This window comes from Zonotrichia leucophrys, chromosome 8, assembly GCF_028769735.1.
Source record: "Zonotrichia leucophrys gambelii isolate GWCS_2022_RI chromosome 8, RI_Zleu_2.0, whole genome shotgun sequence".
In the NCBI taxonomy this organism is placed as follows: Eukaryota; Metazoa; Chordata; class Aves; order Passeriformes; family Passerellidae; genus Zonotrichia; species Zonotrichia leucophrys.
Window position 1 is genome coordinate 28,462,724 of NC_088178.1, and position 12,151 is coordinate 28,474,874.

The following is a 12,151-nucleotide window of genomic DNA, read 5'->3' on the forward strand; positions in this document are numbered from 1 at the left end:
CTGTATTAGGCTGATTATCTGATCAGACAATAATTACCACACCAAAGCATTTGTAGGGTGCCTGGCTGGGTGGGGAGGGAAGCTCTGGTGTTCCCACCATGCCAGCCAGGAGAATTTGCCAGGGAACAGCTGGGACACAGCTGGGACACAGCTGCAGCATCCCAAAGCTGGGCAGGGAGGGAAGGGACCTTCCTGCAGCACTCCCAGCCAGAAACCCCCCGAGTTCAGCTGCAGGAACATCCAGCCTTGCCCTGCTGCCAGGGAACTCCACAGAAATCCCAGATTCCTGCTGGGAACCTCTCCTGGCCCTGTTCTGGGAGCCACAGCCTGGCTGGAAAGTGGCTGTACCCCAAATCCCCCTGCTGATCCATGAGCTGCACATGGAGGTTTTGGCCACCCCAAAGATGGAATTGTTCCAGACCAGGTTGGAGCAGCCTGCTCTGGCAGGGGTGGGACTGGATGGTGTTTAAGACCTTTCCAACCCAAACCCTTCTGTGATCCTGTGATTCCCACTGGGATTTTTATGTCCTGGCTCACACAAAGCCAATCTCCAGCTTCCTGGTCTTCCAGCAACAATTCCCCCCCCACTGGAGCGCCTGATCCCATTTTCACTGGGAATAAAGTCCTGCCATGCTGAGGATGGTTTTGCATCTAAAAGGAATGGGATACAGGATGGAAACAAACAAAAAACCGACTGTCCTAGCTGAGGAACAAAAGGAACATTGCAAACACCACCTACCACAGCTGCTGGGAAGGGAATTGCTCTCAGGAGGGACAGAAGGGAACAGGGACGGGCTCAGCCAGGAGAGCCAGGACCAAACACAAATGGATGGCACAGGATCCAGGGAAGCTCAGAGCCCTCAGTTTCACACCCTGTGCCCCGAGAGGAACCCAAATATGCACCTGTGGCACGTGACAGGCAGCACTGCCTTGTAGAGCTGTGGGATCTTCCTGTTGATCAGGGGCTGCAGGGCCTCCTTGAGGCGGTGGTAGTTGCGCTCCAGCTCGCGCTGATATTCCTTCTGGTCCGGCCCGATCAGGCTCTTGTTCTTCCTCAGGGCATCCTCACACCTGCAACACAAACCCTCTGAGAGGGCTGGGCACGCAGACACAGCCCCTGGCTGCAGGTCTGTCCATCCAACAGCACAAACACAGCCACTCTGTCCCTCTGGGATCACAGGGAATACCCTCTGTCCTGTCTTTGGGTCATCAGGGCTCAGCTGAACCTCCTGGTGTCCAGGGGGCAAGGAGAGCGTGTCACATCTCCCATTTCCAGAGTGACAACTCCTTCTTTATTGTCATTTACCCTCCAGTTACATTTATCCTCTCTGAAGAGAAATGAAAAGCTAATTTCCACAGAGCCACTTCCAGTCCCAGAGGATTTAAAGATGGATAGAATCAGGAGAGATTAACAAACAGCAGTCTGGGATGTTCATCTAGAACTCTTCTGCTTGCAAAGATGTAATTTAAATAAAGGGTAGGAAAACAACTGTATCAGTAAAGCCATTTATTTCAGAAGGGAAAACTATGCTTCCACTGGATCTATTTGCTCACAGCTTTTTAATTTCAATTATTTTGGTGGTTTTTAAAATTTCTTGGTGCTGTAAAAGATGCTGCAGTTTGCATGACTCAAGGAAAGTAGAGCAGCCAGCACATTTCTCCAGGGAATTGTGCCAGCATCCCTCCACTCTGCTTGGAGAAATTCACTTCAGAAGGAAATTTCATCTCCTGGCCAGTGCAGCAGTTCCACCTGACCCTGCCAGGCTGGGAGCTCTGGCCTGTTGTGATTTTTCTGGGACATTTCACAGCTGAGCTGGGATCAATTCCTCCCTGATCAATTCCTCCCTGCAAGGCCAGGAAGCCAGGGAGCAGCAGCACCGCCAGGGAAGGGCTGGCAGGAGAGGAAGGAGCAGCACAGGGAAGCTGGGAGCTGGAGGGACAGCAGGACAGCCCTGGCTCACTGCACTGGCCCTGCTGGGGTGGCAGCAGCAGCCTCTGCACCTGGCAGGGCCCTGGGAACCCTTTCCTTACCTTTTGGTGAAGTCCTTGAAGCAGAGGCGGAGCTTGTTGTGGTGTCTGAAGAGCTTTGGATCGTTGGGGATTTCAGACAAGAAAACTTGTGCAACTTCTAATGGTCCCTTTAGGAGAGAAGGGGCACAGTGAGCTTCTGGGAACTGTCAGTCACATCCAATCACTGGAGAAAGTTCAGCCACATAGAAAACATCCCCAAAACACAACATTTCCTTACACAAAGCACCCTGAAGAGCTGCAGCTGGGAAATCTGGTGTAAATCACCAACCTCAGTGACAACTGAGTCGCCTTTGGGCCTTGCTTTGTTTTATTTAAAACTCTGCTTTTGGAAAACAGTGTGAGAAACTGCACAGATTCTCCATTTGTTTTCCTTTATAAGGAGTCCTGACAAAGTTTGCTCAACTCACAACTGAGGCAAAGTTTAAACAATGCAGATGGAAGCCAGGGAGTGTTTGCCAGCACCACAAACTCAACCCAGCCCTCAGAACTCCAGCTGATTTCTTTCCAGCTTGTGCACTGTGCTGTACTCAGGCTCCTTCAGCTTTTCCTCAGTTTTTCTCCACTGCTTTCCATTTTGTTGAGAATCCACAGCAGGACACAATCCTGCAGAGCCTGGCTAACAAAGGGAAAGTTCAGGGAAGTGCAGCAGGCAGAAACATCTGCAAGTACCAGGGAGGAGCAGCAACTGAGGGAGGGATGTTTTTTCTCAGTTTTCACATTTTCAAGACTCTTACTCAAATACAAAATCCCTGGGAACAGCTGGCCTAGCCCTGCCCTAAGTGACCCCAAACACATCCCACAGACTGCACAAATTCCAGGGGATTGAGAAACAAGGGCTGTGCACTGCAGAGCCCAGCTGGGACAGGGATCCTCACCTGATTCACTGTGGTACCTACTGATCCCTGCAGCACCATCTGCAGCATCTTGGGGTCTGCAGGGTCCTGGTGGGTGGCAAAAGCCAATTCCTGGGTTTTCTTCTGCATGTCCTCGATGGCGACCTCGATGGGGGTCAAAATGATCTAAGCAAGGAACAGAACAGGATTTTTGTTATGGCTGAGCTTGGCAAGCAGGCACAGACCTTCAGCAACACCCAGGCCACAGTGGGGTGGTGTTGGAACCCTCCTTACTGAGAATTTCAGACTTTCTGTGCTGACAGACACTAACCCCCAAGAGAACATTACATTTGACCTAAAACCATAAAAAAAAGGTTCCAAAATTAAATAATAAAACTAAGATTATAAATATATAATTTAGATCATAAAGATATAATTTAAAGTATACCATATAATAAAAAACATAGAATTTAAAAACTTAAAATATATGAAACTATATATATAAATTTTGTTATATATATAAATAATATATATAAAACAAAAACTAATCCTTCTTCTTCAATTTCTTCATTATACAATTAAATAAAAAATCCACATTACAAACCACAAATAATTAATTATTAACTTAAAAATAAAAATCATTTAAATGTTGTTTTTTAATTAAACAATTTATCCTTAAAAACTATTAAAAAATAGAACTCCATTTTTAATTTATTAAAATACTATAAAACTCATAATTTATAAAACTAAGACCAGGCTGCTCTGACACCAACCCAGCCCAGCCTGCAGAGCTCTCCAAGTGCTCCTCCATGTACCAGGTGTGGAGGTGGTGGGACAGACACATCCCTCAATCAGTCTGGGCTTACTTTGGGTTGAATGGCAACAGGGAGAAATCCCTAGGAACTCCTAAGCTGTCATGGACATATTTAATGAAAAATTTTTTTGTTAAGATCTTTTTTCCTGAGAAGCTTCAGCTTCTCCATGTTTTGCTGCTTTAGAATCTGATTTAAAAAATTGTTTACCCAGCATGTGAAACTGTTTTTTACTTGATGATCAATGACAGCCACCTGTGTTGAAGCTGTAAGCAGTACAAGATTTTCTTTCTATTTCTTGCTAGCCTTCTGATGAAATCTTTTCTTCTATTCTTTTAGTATATAATTTTCTTTTAATATAATACATATCATAAAATAATAAATCAACCTTCTGAAACACAGAGTCAAGATTCTCATCTTTTCCCTCATCCTGGGACCCCTGTGAACACCACCACGTTTGGTGACCCCGAGTGAGGAACATTCCCACACTGAGCTGGAACGGAGCTGAAGGAGCCTCCTGCACCAGCAGGCCCCATTCCCCCCATGCCCAGGCTCACCTCCTCCTTGTGGATGACGTTGATCCTGGTTTTGATGTAGGGGAAGGCGTGGGAGGTGGTGAGGATGGTCTTGCGCTTGAACTGCTCGTGCAGGTCGCCGTGGGCGCGCCCGTCCAGCGTGAAGGGCGTGCAGTACATGAAGCGCCGCAGGTTGTAGTTCTTGTCAAAGTAGGTGATCCTGTCCTTCATCTCGTACGTGTCGAAGTAGGGCTCCACGTAGGTGATCTGGATGTAGGCCTGCAGCAGGGAATGTGCTCCTCAGCTGGAGCTGTGTCCTCCCAACACCACCATTGCACAAACTGGGGCTGGGTTTTGCCTTCAGAAATCCCGCTCACACCTGAGGGGCTGAGGTGCTGCTGCCAGTTTGTGGGCTGGGTAAAGCACAGCTCGCTGTCCTTCCCTTCTCATGCCTCTCATATCATGGAATCATGCAATGCCTTGTGTGGGAGGGAGCTTAAAGCCCATCCAGGCCACCCCTAGCACAGGCAGGGACACCTTCCCCTAAACCAGGAGGCTTCAACCTGCTCCAACACTCCCAGGGATCCACAGGCAGCGACACCTTCCCCTAAACCAGGTGGCTTCAACCTTCTCCAACACTTCCAGGGATCCACAGGCAGCGACACCTTCCCCTAAACCAGGTGGCTTCAACCTGGCCTTGGACACTCCCAGGGATCCAGGGGCAGCCACAGCTTCTCTGGGCATCCACCACCTCCCAATGAATTTCTCCCCAATACCCAATCTAAACCCTTCCTTGCAGGTCATGCCCTGCCCTGTTTCCCAGGCCTGCTCCTGCCCTTTCTGCTGCTCTTAAAGGACGTGGCACAAAGGTGACAAAATGCTGCAGGGAATGGCCCAGCCCCTCCTGCCTTGCACCCAGCAGAGCAGGGCCAGCACAGCCCTGTCCTTTCACCTCCTCCCTTCCCACCCACCACTACCGGCCAATCCTGCATCCCTTGCTGGAATTATTTTCCCTAACTCTCCTCCCAAGCAGCCACAAGATGTTCAGTACATGGATTTTGTTGCCCACATAGTGAAATTCAGGGCAGAATTTGCACCTGGAGTATCTCTACACCTGCACTTGTGCCCTTACCTTGTTGGGATCAAGTTTACATTTGTCCACAGGGTTTGAGTCCTTGATCACCTCCAGCACATCTTCCCCAAACCGTTCTCCATAAAACCCCTACAACCAAGGAGAAAGGAAAAAAACCATCAAATGCAGCCCTGGTGGGGGCTGGGGGGCAAAGGCACGTTCAGGGAGGGTGAAGCTCCACATGCCTTTGGCAGAATGTGATCTGCTGAATCCAGGAGAATTCCAACAGTCACATTCCAGGGCAATGGGAAAAAATAAGCCCTGGAAAGCAGAAGAGCCTTCCAACAGTGCCTGGTTCTGAACAAGGCATTTGGGTTTGTTTTGTGTCTGTGTGCAACTAAAACTGGTCAGTTTGGGATCCACTGGTGTTGGAAATGATAGAATGTTTGAATTTCAGTTAATTATTTTAGTTAACACTTAAATTAACTCTTTTAATCATAACCTATATATATATTAATTATAAATACTGAGATATTCCTAAATTACTCTTAGCCAGCATTTAGCAACATTGTCATAACCTACTTTGGTGGGAGCACAGCCTGGGAAAATTAATGGAGCTTTAAGTTTTGTTAAACCAACTCTGCTGTGCTTCAGTGAACAAAGCCTGGGAGAGAGAGATGGACTGCTGAGGTTGGACATCTGGAATGCAGAACTTATGGACCACAAGGACACCTTGGAGAAACCAGAAGATAAAGAAGAGACTAACAAAGATTCAGTCTATGCCTTGGGAAGACCCTACCGGAGTAGAAAGATAATGGGAACACCACAAATTTTCAGGGAGAGCCTCTGATCAGGGAATTCCTGCTGGTGGCACCAGGGGCACCAGCCCCAGCTCTCAGACACCCAAACTGCTTTTCTGAGGGGCTGTTCCTGTGCAATAACTGATGGGAAGCAATTAAACTTCCAGTGAGACCCTCTCACCTCCAGCCGATGGGAGATTTCAGCCAGCTTGGTTATTGCAGGCTCCTTGTAAACAAACTCCTGCTCATCCAGGTCTCCAAACTTGGTGCCATAAAAACCAACTCGGAAGTAGGTGCCAAACATCCTCTTTCCATCCTAGGGATGGAGAAACAAGAGGTTATTTCAGGGTGGAGACATCCACACCCCCAAGCACGGCTGCAGACAGGCTCCTGAATTTATGCAAAAAATGAAAAGAAATTCAAAACCAAGGGGAAAAAAATTAGAAAGAAAGAAGAGAAAGAAAAATAAACACACCTGGAACTCAGCATGGATGCATTTAGCAGCAAACACCACAATGGAATTATAAACTAACATGGAATTCTGTGGATCAGTTACGACCATTGGCCCAACCCTGCAATGACTTCTCCCAGGCCAGGAGGAGCCTGGAGGTGCCAGCATGGAATTATGGAATGCTTTGGGTTGGGAGGGACCTCAAAGCCCATCCAGTGCCACCCCTGCCATGGCAGGGACACCTCCCACTGTCCCAGAGTGCTCCAAGCCCTGTCCAGCCTGGCCTGGGACACTTCCAGGGATTCACAGCTTCTGTGGGAAATGGAGACTCACCACCCTCACAGGGATCAATTCCTTCCCAATATCCCACCTAAATCTATTCTCTTTCAGCTTAAGAAGCATCAGATCTCTGCGAGGCAGCCAAAGGCAAATCAATCCCTTTGTTGGGATCATTATCTGAGGCTCTCCAAAGCCTGTGCAGGGTCAGACACCCCTGGAATCACCCAGCATGGATTCCCCCCACATCCACCCTCCAGGAATTGCAGGGTTGGGCCCAAGTCAATGTCCAGTTCACTCACACACACACACAGTGCTCCTGAACCAGCATTCCAGCTGGGAGTGTTACACTCTCTAGGAACTGCCTAGGAGGGAGGGCCAAAGTCACTCCTGGTGAAAGCAGATGCAATCCTGTGCCATGTACCTGCTTCCAGGGGAGCCAGTGGTGAATTTGGCCCCGAAACGCAACAAAAGGAGAGAAACAAGAAAGATTTTTTGCTGGAAAGGCAACGGAGAAAATCTGATTAAAAAAGAGAGAAAGAGAGAGAGAGAGAAGAAAAATGCTTTAAAAATTAAACACACCTTGCTTGTGTTAAAGAACTCACGCTGCATGCACAAACCAGGGGTGCCTTTCAGCAAGAAACTCCAAAATGTTCACCTTTACTCTCGTGACAAATGTGATGCAGTAAAGGACACTCAGGGTCCCTGAGCTGGGTTAGGGTTTGGTTTCAAACAGCCCTTACAGGCGTCCTGGCTGCCAAGTTTTATTTTAGTACTTTGCTATGGCAAAACTGCTTGTGGTGATGGTGAACACGATCTACGGAAGGCAAAGAGGATAAATAAGCCAAACTAAAATTAAAAAACCCTTCAGGCAAACTCCAGTCTGCAAAAACCACTGGCATGGCCATTGCCTTCTTCTCCTGGCTGGAGGAAACTCCGGAGCATCCCTCTGGAGGTGCCTGAGGGCCAAAAACTTCCACTTCAGAGCTGAGCTCTGCCCTCCTGGAGGCACCTGGGGTGAGGAGCAGCCCTCACTCATCCCAAAACAGCAACACCAGAGCTCCTGGGCCCTGCTCTAGAGCCTGTCCCTCTGGGAATCCTCCTGCAGAGAGGGGCTCTTCTGCAGCCCCACTGAAACCCCAGGCTCTCAGCACACCCAGGAGCCCTCCCAGGTGGGAACTCCAGCTGCAGAGCTGCTGCTGTTTCACTGGAGGCTGCCATTTCCTGCACTCCCTGCCTTTGTCCAGTGCCCATTCCTCTGGATCCATGCAAGATTGAGCCCCTTTTTCCTCATCACTACCTTTTCAAAGCCTCAGTTCTGGGTAACATTATCCACACTACAATCCCTGAACACTCAGCATTTCCAGCTTCCACCTCACTGTCACAGACAGAAGGCTCTGACTCCAGGGCTCCTTTCCTAAAGTCCTTCCCAAGGTGGGGTTGGAACCTGATCTCTTTAAGGTCCTTTCCAACCCAAACCATTCCATGACCCTGCCTGGGGGGAGCTGCCACATGGATCAGCTCCCCAGAGCCAAAGTTTGTGGGATCCTGCCCCAACCCTGGCACTGGGTGGTTGAGGACACACAGATTTCTAATTCATGAGCTTTTTCCTCCCTCCTGGGCCAGGAGTTTCCAGGGTGGGAAGCATTTGCACAACCAGATCCCTACAAGTGAGTTTTTGCCATGGACACCTGCCCAGGAAGCTCCTTGTCACAGGCAGGGTAAAAATGATAAGGGAGGAAGAGAATGCTGTCTGTTGATCAGCATAAATCCCTGAGGAGTCCTGCTGGCATTTACTAAATGCATAAAATCAGAGTTTTGGGGCACTGGGGAGCCCAGGAGTGGCAGAGCTCCAGGGAAGCCTGGTGAGATTCCCTGTCCCTGTGTGAGGTCAGCCCCCAGCTCATCCCCATGCTGCTCTGGCTCTCCCTGGTCAATCCAGATGCTGGATCCCAGTTAGAGGGACCCCAGAGGCAGCAGTGAGGAGCCCCTGATGTTGGGGCTGGGAATCTGTGCCTGGACACAAGGGAATGGAGCAAATCCCTTTAGGGAAACACTTCCAGACCACTCCAGGCCTGCCAGGGACATTCAGGAGCTGCCACTTCCCTGGGATCAGCTCCATGCCTGGCATCTCAAACTCAGCCAACACCAAACCACTTCCCAGCCACAGCAGGGAAAACTGAACAAATCATTAAATGCTCTGTGGTCTTGTTTCTGGCAAGAGCTAAAAATGCAGATATGAGGGAGGAATTATTAAAAGCATCATATCTCCTATTATTTTATCAAAAAATAATAGGATTTTGGGAGGAGAAGAGAATGAAGGTGAACACTGAATAGCCATCACACAACTGGCAGAGCAGGTAACAGCCACCATGACTTATGAAGGTTCATGATTTGTTATTATGCATGGTAAATACCTTTCCAAATTGCTGGGAATAAAGTTTTGGGGTTATCTCTTGCACGCACACAAAAAGCTTTGCCAACAAGATTTGGGGGGAAATTAAAGATAAATCAGATGCAAGAGGGATCACTGCTTCCTCCTCCAGGACAGCAGCTGCTGCCTGAAGGGTGCAGGAACAAAAGCAACTCCTTCAAAATGCAGAATCCAACCCATCTTTATCAAACTCAGTACTGTTATTTTCCTGCTCAATTTTAACCCAAGGTCCTTTGCAGTGTTGCCAACTACTCCAAGTCTTCCAATATTAATTTTCTGGAAAAGAATCAGCTCCTGGAGCCCTATTATCCACTGGCAACCACCCCATGTACAGCTTAAAAAGAGTTTTTAAATTCTCGTGGCACAGCATGAAAAGATTTTTTCTTAATTTTCCTAATTGGAAAACAAACAAATAGAATGAATTCAACATTTATTCCATGAATAAGCACACAAAGCCCATCAGCTGGTGTGTTTAAGGAGAGCTCTGGTGCCAGACCCAGGACACAGCAATGCTTGTAGTTGGCAACACCACATTCTTTGTGCCATGATGGGGGTGCTGCTGTTGGCATAGCTCTTTGCTAAAATGAAATTGGGGGTTCCACAGTGTAAAACAAAAAAAAAAAACAAACCAAAAACAAACAGGGGAGGTGGGGGGAAAAGGGGCAGAGAAAGGGAAAAAAAATTCCACAAGTAGGAACTTACCACAACAGACAATAGTAAGAGTGGGGAGGAGGGTCAGCAACCAGGGCGATAGAGGAGAAAACAGAAAGTATTTAATTAGGGAAATTCCATAAAACAAACAAGCAGCAAATTGGCAGCAAATAAATTTTAAATTAAAAAAAAAAAGGGAGGGGGCAAGCATCCATTAAAATATTTAAAATAAGGGGAGGGGAAAAAAGGGCAAAACATGCAACAAACCTGAAAGCTACAAAGCACAAAGGTCAGAAAAAGTGTGGCAATGAAGGAGCACGATGACAGACGAGAGCTGAACCCACGGTGTCTTTTACCATGCAGTAAAACATGACCAAGTGGTGTTAGAATCATAACCAATGGCAGGAGTCTCTCCAGGGGTCGATTTAGGGGCAGAATAATAAAACAGATGCTCACAGGCCTTGTTGAACACATTTACATCATTTCCACACCTAGCACAGGTTCTCTGCTGGGCTGTGTCTGCCTGGACCTTCCATGGGGACAAGGGGATGATTTCCAGGGCCAGCCCTGAAGTGTCAGGGTTTATTTTAAGCTGCTCAATTTCCATTTTTTGCCAGGCTGGAATTGAAGCTGACATTCAGACATCACCAGCCTTAATTATGTCCCACAACACCAAAGGTTTTTTTGTCTCAGCCTCGGTTCAGTAAATGTGTGGTGGAAACCTGGAGGGAGGTGGCCCAAAATGAGCTGCCTGATCCATAGAAAAGCAAAAAATAAACTGGAAAGATGAAGCCTAAACAAAGAACATCATATTCACAGAGCTTTTCAGTGCTTTCTGAGACTTCTCCGTGCTCATGCACCCACTGTGCCAACTGGACTGGGGCTGGAGTCAAAGTGGCCCTGCAGATCATACAATTGCTTTTGCCCATTTTTAACCCAAAAGCGTGGTTCTCGTGGTGTGTGTTGCAGAACTGTGAGCACACAGCCTCCTCAAAAACCCAGGCAGCAAAACTGGCCCCAGTCAACACAACTGAGCCCTTTTACTGCCAGATAAAGCCCTACATAAATTGAGTGAGAACAAAAGGAAGCAGTTTCTCCTCTGAGATCAAAGGTGCACCTGCAGCAAACCAGGTTTGTGTTTGGTACCTCTGAGCATTGGTGCTTAAATCGACCCCTGTGGGTGGGGTGAAAGAAAATATGGTATGGAGGGATGATTTTCTGTGTCAATGCTGATGGAAAGAAATATAAACAAATTATAAAAACAAACTAGTGATGATACAGTGGCTCATTCACCAAAGAACCTCATTAGTGGAACACGTCAGCATCCATGCACTACCTACAGCTGCTTATGAAGAAATTCCTACTACAACCATGGTTTATTGGGATTTCTTTGGTTAATGAATTGTTTTAAACAGCAGACAGCAACAGAAACACCCACAGCTAGCACATGTGGGCAAGCGTTGGCGTGAGTCATCTGGAAACTCAATTAGTGTTCTTTGCTAACTAAGATGGAGTTACCTACCTCCCAGCCAGTGCTCTGTGTGATAAAAAGTAAAAAGGGCATGTCACAGAAACCAAAAAAAAAAGTTTCAAAGGCCAAAACATGACCAGCAATAAGCCTGCAATGGTTTCAATGGTTCTAAGTCATCATGCAGCCAAAGCAGCCTCCTCTGGCCCAGCACAGCCAGGCCCTACAGCCCTTAATTTAGCTGGTGGCTTTTGCACCATCCAAGTTTGGAAAGGTTCCTTCAATTCTTTAACCACCACATGAATGAACAAATAAACCCCCCAGCATTTCTGGATGTTACCTACCAGGCTAAAGGCAAGGTACAGTGGGTTTTCCCAGCATGCAAAACACAGTTTAAAAGAACATCTGAAGGGGTAAACTGGAATTTTTAAGTCTTGGATAGTTCTGAAGTTACAACAAATCTTGGTTTGTCATGTTCTCTCATATTAAATTCCAGGGGAAAAAAACTGTTAATGATCCTTGTATTTACTGTGGATCATCATTTGACAATTCTCTGGAATCCAAGAATAATGGTTTTTCATTTTCCTTGCACTGAGCATTTGAAGTTTCTTCACAATTCACCCTGCAGCTGAAAATTCAAACCATTACCTGGTGAACAATCTTGCTGAATGCTTCCTGCAGTTTACCATGAATAGTAGACAACTTCTTGGCATCTCTGTTGGCTTCATGAATAGGAATAAGGACTTTGTAAACCTCATTAACTGCTTCATACATGCCAGCCTACAAAAATAAGGCCCATCAGATTGCT

The 12,151-nt window shown here is 47.2% G+C and overlaps 1 protein-coding gene across 17 annotated transcripts in view; it reads right to left on the reverse strand.

Annotated features, from left to right (window-relative positions):
- The window catches only part of DOCK7 (dedicator of cytokinesis 7), a 97,080-nt gene that overhangs the window by 913 nt on the left and 84,016 nt on the right, over nt 1–12,151 (reverse strand). For 6 of the 17 annotated variants that reach the window (XM_064719629.1, XM_064719624.1, XM_064719623.1 and 3 more), the window contains 8 exons: nt 11,992–12,123; nt 7,215–7,310; nt 6,245–6,379; nt 5,324–5,413; nt 4,234–4,470; nt 2,907–3,050; nt 2,032–2,138; nt 904–1,071 (listed from right to left, as the gene is read on the reverse strand). In XM_064719629.1, coding sequence (XP_064575699.1) covers nt 904–1,071; nt 2,032–2,138; nt 2,907–3,050; nt 4,234–4,470; nt 5,324–5,413; nt 6,245–6,379; nt 7,215–7,310; nt 11,992–12,123 — 1,109 coding nt within the window. Of the gene's footprint in view, nt 1–903; nt 1,072–2,031; nt 2,139–2,906; nt 3,051–4,233; nt 4,471–5,323; nt 5,414–6,244; nt 6,380–7,214; nt 7,311–7,417; nt 9,922–11,397; nt 11,413–11,991; nt 12,124–12,151 lie in introns of those variants that run through there. The other 11 variants (XM_064719635.1, XM_064719630.1, XM_064719634.1 and 8 more) reach the window with 4 other exon arrangements.